At 39.0% G+C, this 13,845-nt stretch overlaps 1 protein-coding gene across 1 annotated transcript in view; it reads right to left on the bottom strand.

Annotated features, from left to right (window-relative positions):
- The window catches only part of AdamTS-A (ADAM metallopeptidase with thrombospondin type 1 motif A), a 733,635-nt gene that overhangs the window by 185,731 nt on the left and 534,059 nt on the right, over positions 1-13,845 (bottom strand). Inside the window, exons 6-8 of the mRNA XM_071671786.1 lie at positions 12,088-12,323; positions 6,425-6,577; positions 5,773-5,931 (exon numbers count right to left, since the gene is read on the bottom strand). Of these exons, the coding sequence (XP_071527887.1) occupies positions 5,773-5,931; positions 6,425-6,577; positions 12,088-12,323 (548 nt within the window). The remainder of the gene's footprint in view (positions 1-5,772; positions 5,932-6,424; positions 6,578-12,087; positions 12,324-13,845) is intronic.

Raw genomic sequence — 13,845 nt, 5'->3', positions numbered from 1 at the left:
ACAAATTCTCTATTGTTTAAGAAACCAGTGAATAAAGGACCTACAGATGCTAAAAACCAACACAACAGAGCAAATTATGTAAATTTGTGCAGAGAAACTAAAAGACTTGTACATCAAAGTAAACATTAGTATAAAGCATATAGAGCTGAAAATAGCAAATTAGGTCCAAAGAAGTTTTATGATTAAGCTGGAAGCAAAAGAGTCATCACCCAGTCTATTAGTCTATCAATTATAGAAGAGTGATTTAGTTCAGGACAATGAAGTCATGGAAAAGATATCTTTTATATCTGTATTTAAATATGAAGATACAAAACAGGTCTCAAATCTAGTCCACTGCTAAGGGAAGTTCCAGAGGAATGGAAGCTTACTAATATTTGAAAAAGGTAATAAATTAATGCCCAGAAACTACTGTCTAATTAGCTTATCTGCACTTGGTAAACATATGGAAACCATCATTTTATATAAATGTACACCATTTATTGGATCAACACTTAAAACAAATCTGTGAGATTTCTTTTATGATCTAATCAATACATATATGAAAGTATGGCAGATGGTAATACATTTAAATCTTCAAAAGCATTCGATAAACTTCCATATCAAAGGTTACTAAAAAAAAGATAAGTCATATGGCAAAGCTAGAGTTGTACTTCAGTGGTCAGGATATTGGTTGACAGGCCATAAACATGGAGTAGTAATTAATGGTCAAGCCTCAGAATGGTTAGATGGGGATCAGTCTTGGGACCAGTTCTCTTTCTCTTATATATCAATGATAATGAACATGGGCTGCATTTCATAATAAAAAATTTTGCAAATGAAACTGAATAGGAAAAAATCTACAAGAGAAACTGAATGTCTGCAGCTCCAAAAGTTCAAAAGGAGATCAACAAAAAAAATTATGGACTTGGGCTCTATCTATCTCTACCTCAGATGCTTATTCCCTTCAGATATTCCCATCAAGTAAATAACCATGGCAAAAGTCTCCACTTACCCTTGTCCTTACATGCCCCTTTCACATCATTCTATACATTCTTCCACCATTTCTCTCCATCCAGTACTCTTCTACTCTATTTCCCTATGTCATTGGTGGTCTTCCTCTCATACTAACCCCTTTAATTGTACTATCATACACACTCTTTGTAAACTCCCTGTCTTGCACTCTTTCCACATGCCCAAACCACCTCAAGGAATCACATTTCACCCACTCTACCACTCCAAAACTTATTTCCTTTGCGTTGCCTGCCATACCACATCTGTCATACACCCCCTTATTTCCTTCTTTATTCCATCTATTCATACCACATGTTCCTCTTAAATAGCTCATTTCCACAGCCAGGGTTCTTGACCTCAGTGACTCATTCCATGTCCATGTTTTGGCTGTATAAGTCAGGGCTGGGAGGACTATGCTGTCCTTTAATTTTTTCTTCTCTTCCACACTTGTCTCTACCTTTCATTATTCTACTAAGGGACCCAGTGACTCTTCTACCCTGTACTGCCCTCTCCCTAGTCTCTCCTTCCATATCATCAAACTCACCCAAGATAGCTCTTCAATACTTAAATCCTCTCACTTCTTCCTGTCTTACTTCCCCCCATATCTACAACACAGTTTAGTACACTTTCTTCTTTCACTTTATAGGGTTTTGCAAAATATATACTTTCTTTGTTACTTTTCAAACATCAGTACTTTACCTTTGCTTGCATTTTTACCTTCAATTGCCTATGCAAACACACATCATAAAAGACACTTACAAACAACCTTCTGCAACTCCTCTTCACTCTCGGAAAACAACACAGTGTTATCTGCAAATAGGCTTGTTGCTAGCGACCATACTTCATACCCCATCTCTACACCCTCTTTCCCAAGGTTTGCTTTCACATCTCTTCACTTCATCCATATATATGATAAATAGCCATGGTTACATCACACAGCCCTGCCTCACACACACATAGTAACCAATAAGCTTTCACTCAACTATCCATCCACTCTTACATATGCATTTGCCATTCTATAGAATGCTTTCACATCCTCTAAAAGATGTCTCTATCCCATATACCCTAAACACATCCCATAAAACATTCCACTTAATGCTGTCATACGCCTTCTCCAGATCTATAAAAGCTGCATACAACTTCTTACCTTTCGCTAAATACTTTTCCACAGTCATTTTCACCACAAAAATGTGATCCACACATTTACCTTTCCTGAAACTCCCTTGCTCTTCATATATTCTGCATTCAGTCACTTCCATCACTCTATCAGTCAACACTCTTGCATACACTTTTCCAGGTATACTGAACAGACTTATTCCCCTATGACTTCAACATACATCATTAGCACCTTTTTCTATGAATAAAGGAACAATAATAGCTTTCACCCTATCCTCAAGTACAACCTTCTGTTTCCATGCTAAATTACATATCAAATAGATCCAGTCTATCAAAATTTAATTCTCTTCCATAATTCAGTGTTTCAGCTATAATCACATCCATTTCAGCTGCCATTCTTACCTTCAGCCTCACTGTCACCCTTTTTATCTCCCTTCTTGCTGTAGGACCTTGCACTTATATCTTTCTTCTTCCATCCTCCATACTCATGTATGTAACAACTGCTGCCTCACCATCTCCCACATTCATTAGTTGTATGAAGTACTCTTTCCATCTTCCTTTCACTTGCTCCTTTTGATTCAGCAACTTTCCTTCTTTACTTGTCATGATAACACTTCCAATTTCAAATCCACCCATTTCTGTTTTACCTCCATTCCATTTCTTATTCTCCCTAAACTTTTCACTCTACTTTCTTACAAAATCTTCATTAATTCTTTCTTTGCTTTTCTCTGCGAACTTCTTAACATCCCACTTACACATCTTATATTCTTTCCTAACTTTTTTTTCTTGAGCTTCCACTGGTGCACTCCTTTCAAAAAATGTGCCATCAAAACATGGCCACAGGTGACAAATGAATTTTAACATCGATAAGTGCAAAGTTTTAACTATAAGCAATGAAAAAGCAAATGCAAGTTACAGTATATCCTTGCCCTACAAAAGGTAAGTGAAGAAAAAGCTTGGACGTAACATTCACTGATGACCTAAAGTCAAGTGAGCAGTACATAGAAGCAGCTGAAAGGGTGAACAAAATTCTTAGATTTATAGGTAGGGCTATTGAGTTTAAGTCCACGGAAATTATCCTCACTCTTTACAAGTCACTGGTGCATCCCTAGCTTGAATACTGTGTTCAGTTTTGGCCATCCTAATTGACAAAAGAGATAGATGGAATGGAGAGAGTAAAGAGGTGAGAAACCATGATGATTCCTAGACTGAGAAACAAGAAAGACAGATAACTAAACAACTTAAATCTATTTTGCTTATAAAAGAGAATGTTAAGGGGTGATCCAATACAACAAATATTAAAAAATCAAATAATAATCTCAATCAAACAAGCTACTTATAGACAGAGTCATCTGCTTTCTCTTGTAGTGATGGATACACACTCATGGACAAACATTTTACCTGAATAAAACAAAGCATTTTTTCATCAAAAGCATTGTTACTATATGGAATGATTAACCAATCAGAATTGATAAAAGAAGTGTCACTGATATGATTAAGAATAAATAAGATAAATAGATCACCTCAAACCCCTGGTTGACATCATCTGCACCTCCTTAGCCACATGAATACAATATCATTTTCTTTGAAATACTTGTGTCTTTCTCTTATAATCACATTAAGCTGTAAGTATTTGATCTCTTCCAGCTTCATTTACAGACTTGAAAGGACCTAATGGTCTGTTGCTGCATGAATTCCTTTGCATTACTTTGACCATGGTTTGTATATCAAAGGCAGTTTATTAATCTTATACTTGATCACACCAATATTCTCTATGTACACATCTTATACTTAAAAATACTCTGGCAGAGTAGTGGATGAACGGAATAAACTGAATAAAGAAAAAGTGAATGAGACGGCAAACTAATGTTAAGGAGTTTTATCATACTACAGAAAGTTCAAGGGACATGGGTCATGAGTGTAGGACCTCCTCCCAATACAGTGCACATATGTAATTACAGAGTTCAAGGACAAAATTAGGGAAAACAAATCTAGTTCTGTCGGAAGAGAGGAGACAAAGTTTACTAAAAAGATGAGAACTGACATAAATCATCCAGAGGGATACATGACATCAAGCAGGAAAAGACAAGACAGGAGGCGGGGAACTGGTGTTTTCAATGGGAACAATATTCAGTTTCAGGAAATATCAATGTATGGCTCATTCACACACTACATAATGGGAAGAGTAACTGAATGAAAGACTTACATAGTGGTGCTGATAACTAATACTTCTCCAAGGAATCTATATGAATGCAAACAAAGATAATGAAAAAACTAGCAATGAAAACCAATGAGGACTGTGAATGGAGAAGTGAGTTATGTACTTCTCTGGGATGTAAAATTTCAATAATGGGAGATTTCAGTTATAAAGAGATGGATGAGGAGAATCTGGGCTCCTAATGTGCATACAGTTTATGTCAGATCTTATCTGTATGTTACTGAGCACACCAGAATCAGAGGAGCTGATACATCATTACTAGAGCTCATTATTACACACAGCAGCATGGAAATTGTGAACAGAAGACAAAAAATACAAATGGATAAAGTGATAAAGTAATACTTGAGTTTGATTTTGTGGTAAGTGAGAATGTCAAAAGATCAGAGGTAAAACCAGACTCAAGAGGAGACATAATCATGGTAGCTACACTGAACTTAAAAATTTCTAAGAGTACATAAGTCAGGCCATGGATTTTTGTTGCTATGAAATAGATATCTGTCATGGACTCAACAAAAAAGAAAAAATGCAGTCCTCTTAAAAGGAGTACATGAAAAGGATAGCGAAGGGCTGTCTCCCCACCCTCCACTCCCTCTGTCACATGCCATATAGAAAACAGATAGAAAAATATACCTAGCAGGATTAATATGCCTGAAGGAAATTTCTACTGGAAAGTCATAAGGTAGAATGAAAGTGAATAAAATGTGTTTGAGGTCTGCATGAAGAGTACTTGTCCCACTGATAATGCACGGATGTTACCAAGACCAAAGTGTACATAAGTGAGGCTGAATAGAATATTAGCAGCTAAGGATAACTTGTGCAGTGCATTTGGTATAAAAAGAATAGACAATAAAAAATAAAGCTGTCAGAAGGATATGTGGTGGATGGATGAAGTTCTTTTAGCATGGTGTGAGCATACAGAATGTATAGCAGATGGTTTTTGATCAAGAAGTTACACAATAGTACAATATATGGTACATGGAGGTGAGGTAGATCATGGAAGATATGAATGGATGCAGTGAAAGATTTGGTTAGGAAGAGGGTTATATCAGATAAAGATGGTATGGGAATGAATGAGGACTAGATGAAATGTTGCATTTTGTGGATGAACATATGTGTGAATGGAGACACTGGTCTTAACTGACCTATCAACTTAGAAAAACAAAGTGAAAAAGTAAGAAAAACTTCCACAAGTGTGGAAGTCACTGATTCAGTTTAACACACTGGTTATGGGTTAACAATGTGTGTGAGTGATATTCATGGGCTTGGTGTAACTAGACCAAAACATGGAAATGGGAAAACTGTGGTGATGATCGATGGATGAGAGAAAAGATGGGAATATGAAAAGTGTAAACTCTCTTTCCATTATGCACAAATAGTAATCATAAACAGCTAGCACACTTTCTTTAACATACTGACATACTCTTGGTCACAATCTCAATCTCACTCACTGAAGAAACTCAGTGAGATAGTGCCTGGAGCAATTGGACCACTCCCATGGCAGTGTGTTGTGGTCCAGCATGCGGCTCATCACATTCATCCGCTGACTGGAATTCTCATTTCCCTGTAGTAAGCTGCACTTCTCATCGTTGTCATGTGGCATGTTCAACCTATGAAAGCCCAAGGAGAGTTAAGTTCTCGAAATGTATAGATGAAATAAAATATGGTCATTCGTTAACTTAAGGATATATGGAGAAAATCAATAGTATGAAAAATTCTGATTATGAAAGAATCCAAAATTTTTAATGCCATGGGGACTAAATGCAGTCTATAGACATGTGACAGAGAAACTACAACAATTCTGTTAGCAGCGAATATTACTAAAAAATGAGTACTGTATCGGAATTCAGGCAACACATTGTTAAGCTTAAATTAACTGTCAGTAACAAGTTACACGTCTTGCTAATAAAAGGTAATAAACTGAGTAAAAATATGCATGCAGCTTTCATTGATAAAGGGCTGAAAAAAATGACAAATATTTACCAATGACATGAGTCAAAAAATTGAGGTCAGAATTATTAATAAATCAAATGATAATATCTTAGTGCAATTTAAACAATACTAACTCAGAGAGCACAACAGCTGTAAGCTGGAGGTACTAACAGGTGGCCAAGTTCATGAGCAATGGTGAAAGCAGCAGAGAGACCATTGTCCTGGACGATGGCACAAGAGGAATGACGAGAGCACATTGTTCCCAGCTCTGCCAGTCCAAGAGTGTCGCAGCTTTTAGTCCATGGGTTGCGGCATATATTTTCTCTGGAAAGGCCTAAATTATTACTTTTTAATATAATGGAGGCTTTAAACCAGGGCAACATCTTCACTGAGGATAGGCCTTCAACAAAGGATAAAAAATCAAAATGAAAAAGGGGTTGATAAAGACTGTGTATACAACAATGAATAGGATAATGGAGAAAGTAAGGGAAAGGAAATATATCTGGCTCAGACATATGGTGTAAGATCATATTCAACATCATTCAACACTCCAGTAAGAATGGTAGTATTTCTTAGGACAGCAGATTAATGCAATGAAGTGAATTAAAACCACAGCTCCCTTTCCACATTCAGGCCCTACAGACCTTTCTATGGTTTACCCTAGATGTTTCACATGCCCTGGTTCAATCCATTGACAGCACGACAACCCTGGTATACCACATCTTTCCAATTCCTTGCACGCCTTTCACCCTCCTGCATGTTCAGGCCCCGATCGCTCAAAATCTTTTTCACTCCATCCTTCCACCTCCAATTTGGTCTCCTACTTCTCCTTGTTCCCTCCAACTCTGACACATATACCCTCTTTGTCAACCTTTCCTCATTCATTGTCTCCATGTGACCAAACCATTTCAAAACACCCTCTTCTGCTCTCTCAACCACACTCTTTTTATTACTACACATCTCTCTTACCCTTTCATTATTTACTCGATCAAACCACCTCACACCACATATTGTCCTCAAACATTTCATTTCCAACACGTCCATCCTCCTACGTACAACCCTATCTATAGCCCATGCCTCGCAACCACATAATATTGTTGGAACCACTATTCCTTCAAACATATCCATTTTTGCTATCCAAGATAATGCTCTTGCCTTCCACATATTTTTCAACGCTCCCAGAACTTTCGCTCCCTCCCCCACCCTGTGACGCACTTCCACTTCCATGGTTCCATCCGCTGCTAAATCCACTCCCAGATATCTAAAGCACTTATCCTCCAATTTTTTTCCATTCAAACCCACATCCTAAACTAACCTGCCTCTCAACCCCACTAAACCTAACAACCTTGCTTTTATTTACATCTACTCTCAACTTCCTTCTCTGACACACTTCCAAACTTAGTTACAAACTTCTGCAGTTTCTCACTCGAATCTACCACCAGAGCTGTATCATCAAGAAACAACAACTGACTCACTTTCCAGGCCCTCCCATCCCTCACGAATTGCATACTCACCCCTCTCTCCCAAGTCTTTCACATTCATTATCCTCACCACCCCATCCATAAACAAATGGAGACATCACACACCCTGCTGCAGACCAACCTTGATTTGAAACCACTCACTCTATTCTCTTACCACTCATATGCCTGTCTTATACTCTTGATAAAAACTTCTCTGCTTCTAAAAGCTCTCCTCTCACACAATATATCCTTAAGACCTTCTAAAAGTCATCTCTCTCAACTTCAGCATATGCTTTCTCCAAATCCATAAAGGCCACACAAAAATCTTTCTTTTTCCTTTAAGTATTTCTCACACATATTCTGTAAACAAACATCCAATCCACACATCCTATACCACTTGTGAAACCACTGTTCTCCCCAGTCTGATCCTCTGTACATGCCTTCACACTCAATCACTACTCTCCCATACAACTTGCAAGGTGCACTCAGCAAGCTTATATTTAGTAGCATGAACACTCATTTTTACCTCCCTTGTTTTTATACAATGATACTTTCCATGCATTCTGCCACTACTCAAGCACTTCATCATGGTCCATACATACACTGAAAACCTTAACTAGCCAATCAACTAGTCATTTTTTTTTTTTTTAACAAATTCAACTGTAATACTATCCACTCTAACTACCTTGCCACATTTCATCTTACATAAGACTTTCACTAACTCTTCTTTCTTCACCAAACTATTCTCTTTGACTCACTTCGAATACCACCCCGGGTCCAAGTACCCTACATCTGCCACCCTACTGTCAATCACATTCAACAGTCTTTCAAAAAATTCACTTCATCTCCTCTCCACTTCATCACAACCTGTTACGATGTCTCCTTATGCTCCCTTCACCAATGTTCCCATTTATTCTCTAATTTTTCACACACTACTGACCTTTTAAAAATCTTATTCTCCCTGAAGTTCATTGAGAAAATAATCACTCACTCCAACTCATTTATGCTCACTTTAACCACTTATACCTCTCTCAATTATCTGCACTCCTTCCTTGTAAGTATTGCCCATATATCTCTCATTCCTCTTTAACTAACAACTTTACTTCTTCATCATATCACTCATTTCCCTTTCTAATCTGCCAACCTCCCACCTCACGCATGCCATGTAGATACCTTGAGTATTCTTCACCTCCACAGCTTGGGCTGTGCCAAGGCTGCTGGATTGGGTTTTTATTCGATCTAAGCCAACATAGACTCTACACCCTAATTGGTCTGGTACAATTTTTACGTATATGTCCAGTGCACTCTAGAAATTCTCTACAATGAATTCCGTGCTATTCACGATGGTAGATGCAAGGCGCTAGACTCTTGTGCTCCAGATATTTAATGTGTTCTCTCTCTTCGTTCATATTCCACCTTTACAAATGTAATTGTGAACCATACCATCTAGAATTTTTCAGGTACAGATGATGTATTTCTCCCACCTGCACTCCAGGGAGTATGGCCTTAGAGATTTCAGTTGTTCCAAGTAATTTAGTTCTTTTCTCACATCACTATGGGCTGTGAATGATCTCTGGACACTTTCTAAATGTGCAATTTTGTCTGCCTTGTACAAGGTTAACAATATTCAGTTCGTGAAAAAATTAAAACCTTTAATAACATCATCATTGGTTTTTCTTCCTTTGTCTCGATGGTCTGCATGATCCAACCAGCCATCCCTCTGCATGAGGCAACAGCTTTTTTTTTTTTTTGCTTGAATAGTTTCACATCATTACTCCAAGGTCTTTCATACTATTCACCTGTATCTGTCTGGTATTTTGTGCTGTTTTTGATTTCTTCATTTTTCCCATACTGGAGGAATTGAAACATATCTGCATTGAAAAGCAAGTTAAAGACTTATTGCTTAAGTCTCATCATAGCCTTTTGGCATCTATTAATATGATTTTCATACTTATTTTGTAGCATCAGCAAATGTCAGATACCACATGTATATCTTGCACAAGCTAGCAATGCTTCCCTGAATATCTTCCATTCCCTAACCACTCCCCTAGCTTCGCTTACAGTCACCTTTTACCATTCTACTTTCAATGTCTCTTGATATTTCTTCACACAGGTCTCTTTTCCATGCTCACTTTCTCTCACCACTCTCTTCACAATCAAGTTTCTTTTTTTACCGAAAGCCTCTACAAATCTTCACCCAAGCCAAGGTAGTGATCAGACATCCCACCAGTTGCCACTCTCATCAAATGCAGTTTCAAAAGTCTTTCTTTTGCACCCTTATCAGTTAGTATGCAATCTAATAATGGCCGATGACCATCTTTCCTACTCACGTATATTTGCATTTGTCCCTTTCCAAACCAGGTACTATCATTCACATCCTTTTTTCAGCACATCTCAAGCTGTTCGCCATTTCCATTCACCATGCCCCAAAATCATTTCCTCACTGCCACTTTTCTCACCCTTGGATTTAAATCACTCATCACTAACAGTCACTTGCATCAAAACTGCTGATACACTCACTCAGCTACTTCCAAAACCCAATCTTTCATCACCTTTCTTCTAATGGCCGGTGCATAAGCACCACATTTATATCATTACCCGCATCCATCTATAGCTCACTTCCTTATACTGTCACACACTTCCACAACGCCTGCTTCAGCAGGAGTGCAACCCTTGCCCTCTCACCAACCGCTGACCTTAAGTCTACGATATTTCCAAGTCATTCGTCTTCTTTACCATTAAAATTAGTTTCACTTTGAACCATAACATAGAGATTTCTTTCCTCAAACATATTATATCTCCTTTCTACTCATCATTTAGACATCCCAGTATGAGCCTTCAAGGAAGATATGAGCTACCCGCTTTTTCTGTTCCATTTTTTTGAGATTGAAATACAAGAAGCGGGGGGGGGGGGGGGAAATTCTTGTCCCCGCTTCCGCCGACTTTAATCGCCTGCGGTATTAAGGGAATAAGGAGGTAGAATTACTTTTTGTACGAAAACAGCCTTTTCTCATAAAACAAACAAACATGCTTGAAAATGCATTTACCTACAACTCAAAATAAAAGCCCGACGAAAACCCCATTTTTGATATTAGGAGGGTACATCCCCCACTTCTCCCCAAGATTTTCGGCACTGTTACATGACTTGCCTCCGGGTAATTTGTGTACCGGCAACTTTCACAAGAAAAGGAAGCTCACTGCGTTCCATACCTCATTTGTCGTCTGTACGGAGACCTAATCCGAATACTCCAAAAATGTAACTAGACTTGTTTTCAAGGTATACCTGACTGCAGCTTTGCAGCACTCTTAGGAAATAGTCTATCATCAGTCCTGAGTGTTCTATCCCTGTGAGAGGATAGTGTATAAAATTATCTTTGTCAGTTTTAAGTACATGGATAATTTGAGCCGTGATTGCTTCATATATGAGTCTTAAAATAGCCTCTTCCTTCTTCCTCAACTGTATATTGAATGCTCTTAAGAATGCTGTTAAGTTGCCTTAACTTGTTCTCAAAATCCATTGCCTTTGGAGTAATAGCTATAATGTAGTCAACATATCTGTACCACATAGTATCTCTGCCCGTCTGATGAAACTTCATCAACTCTCTCTACAAGCAGGCCCCCATCTCTTGAACACTCTCTGCTATCATACAATCTTTAGTTTATGTTTACTGATTACATCAACTATGTCCTCTGTCAATATGTTCCATTCGTACACCACTCTTGTTCTATTAGAATATTTCTTTACATCCTTATTTACATGTTTTTTACTTGATTTCATGTTATCTTTTCTGGTTGCTATATCCCTACATTCCTCAAAGAACCGTCCACTGTTCACTTCGTAGATATCTTAAAAACTTACAGGTTGTGATCAGGTCACCCCTCAGTCTACTCTCTTTCATGGTGGGTAAACCTAATAAAGCCTCTAACCTTTCCCTGTACCTTAACTCCCTTAATTCCAGTACCGTTTCTGTTGCCCTCCTGTAGCTCTTCTTTGACATTGTGCTTCTTTTTGCTGAAGTGACCAATTCTGAGAAGCATACTCTAATTTTGACCTTATGTGTGATTTGATTAGCTTGCTAATCTTCTGTCCTCACCACAGACTTGAAAGCTATTCAGACAATTGCCAGTAGGCAGTTTGCTTCATTAACTGTTCTCCTAATATGGGTCTCTGGCGACATGTCAGGGTGTTCGTGGAGGCGATAATGGAAGAGGAAACGCTGGTAGTAATTGTTGCAACATATCAAGTTGGCTGCAGTGGCAGTAGCTGTGCAGAACGTCTCAAACAGATATGATCGAGGTAATGATGATGATAATGATGATGACTGGACTGGTGATGGTGATGTTGGTTGAGCCAGTGGTGGCCAAAACGCTTACCTTGTGAGCAGAAGCGCGGTGTCATAACGTCTAGGATGGTTGGTGTTGTGCTTGAGTCCCATCTGCTGCCACTTGCAAAACATCTTGAGCATCTCCTCAGCAGACTTGCCAGGAACCTCAGCACTATTTTCATGATTCCTCTTAGATATGAAGAACTGTCGGTCTTGCCGCATCACCTCCACAACAGCGATGTCTATTCGGTTACCGATGCTCACATCACGGAATATTAGCGCAACCTGTCAAATTCAGGGGGAAAAAAATGTTATTATTGAACCAATGAAGGTATACGCTACACTACGACGCCATTTGGTAAACATGTGATTGTCCAAAACATGTTTTGGACAATCACATGTTTACCAAATGGCGTCCTGGTTTCGTCTCCTCGATGTATATCAACTGACTGTTATATTTCTCTCTTGTGTCTCCCCTGATGATGTGATTATTACACGAAAGTGCACTTGGGAACTTTTCGTGTATCATTTTCCCCGTGGACTCATAGGAATATATATATATATATATATATATATATATATACATGGCTGGAAATCCTCCCCTCTTTTTTTTTCAATTTTCCAAAAGAAGGAGCAGAGAAGGGGGCCAGGTAAGGATATTCCCTCAAAGGCCCAGTCCTTTGTTCTTAACGCTACCTCACTGACGTGGGAAATGGCGAATAGTATGAGGAAAATATATATATATATATATATTTTTTTTTTTTTTTTATACTTTGTCGCTGTCTCCCGCGTTTGCGAGGTAGCGCAAGGAAACAGACGAAAGAAATGGCCCAACCCCCCCCACACACATGTATATACATACGTCCACACACGCACATATACATACCTACACAGCTTTCCATGGTTTACCCCAGACGCTTCACATGTCTTGATTCAATCCACTGACAGCACGTCAACCCCGGTATACCACATTGCTCCAATTCACTCTATTCCTTGCCCTCCTTTCACCCTCCTGCAAGTTCAGGCCCCGATCACACAAAATCTTTTTCACTCCATCTTTCCACCTCCAATTTGGTCTCCCTCTTCTCGTTCCCTCCACCTCCGACACATATATCCTCTTGGTCAATCTTTCCTCACTCATTCTCTCCATGTGCCCAAACCACTTCAAAACACCCTCTTCTGCTCTCTCAACCACGCTCTTTTTATTTCCACACATCTCTCTTACCCTTACGTTACTCACTCGATCAAACCACCTCACACCACACATTGTCCTCAAACATCTCATTTCCAGCACATCCATCCTCCTGCGCACAACTCTATCCATAGCCCACGCCTCGCAACCATACAACATTGTTGGAACCACTATTCCTTCAAACATACCCATTTTTGCTTTCCGAGATAATGTTCTCGACTTCCACACATTCTTCAAGGCCCCCAGAATTTTCGCCCCCTCCCCCACCCTATGATCCACTTCCGCTTCCATGGTTCCATCCGCTGCCAGATCCACTCCCAGATATCTAAAACACTTCACTTCCTCCAGTTTTTCTCCATTCAAACTCACCTCCCAATTGACTTGACCCTCAACCCTACTGTACCTAATAACCTTGCTCTTATTCACATTTACTCTTAACTTTCTTCTTCCACACACTTTACCAAACTCAGTCACCAGCTTCTGCAGTTTCTCACATGAATCGGCCACCAGCGCTGTATCATCAGCGAACAACAACTGACTCACTTCCCAAGCTCTTTCATCCCCAACAGACTTCATACTTGCCCCTCTTTCCAAAACTCTTGCATTTACCTCCCT

Source organism: Panulirus ornatus, chromosome 17 (genome assembly GCF_036320965.1).
Source record: "Panulirus ornatus isolate Po-2019 chromosome 17, ASM3632096v1, whole genome shotgun sequence".
NCBI classification, from domain to species: Eukaryota; Metazoa; Arthropoda; class Malacostraca; order Decapoda; family Palinuridae; genus Panulirus; species Panulirus ornatus.
Note: the sequence above shows the minus strand (reverse complement) of the source record. Positions and strands in the feature narration are given on the sequence as shown.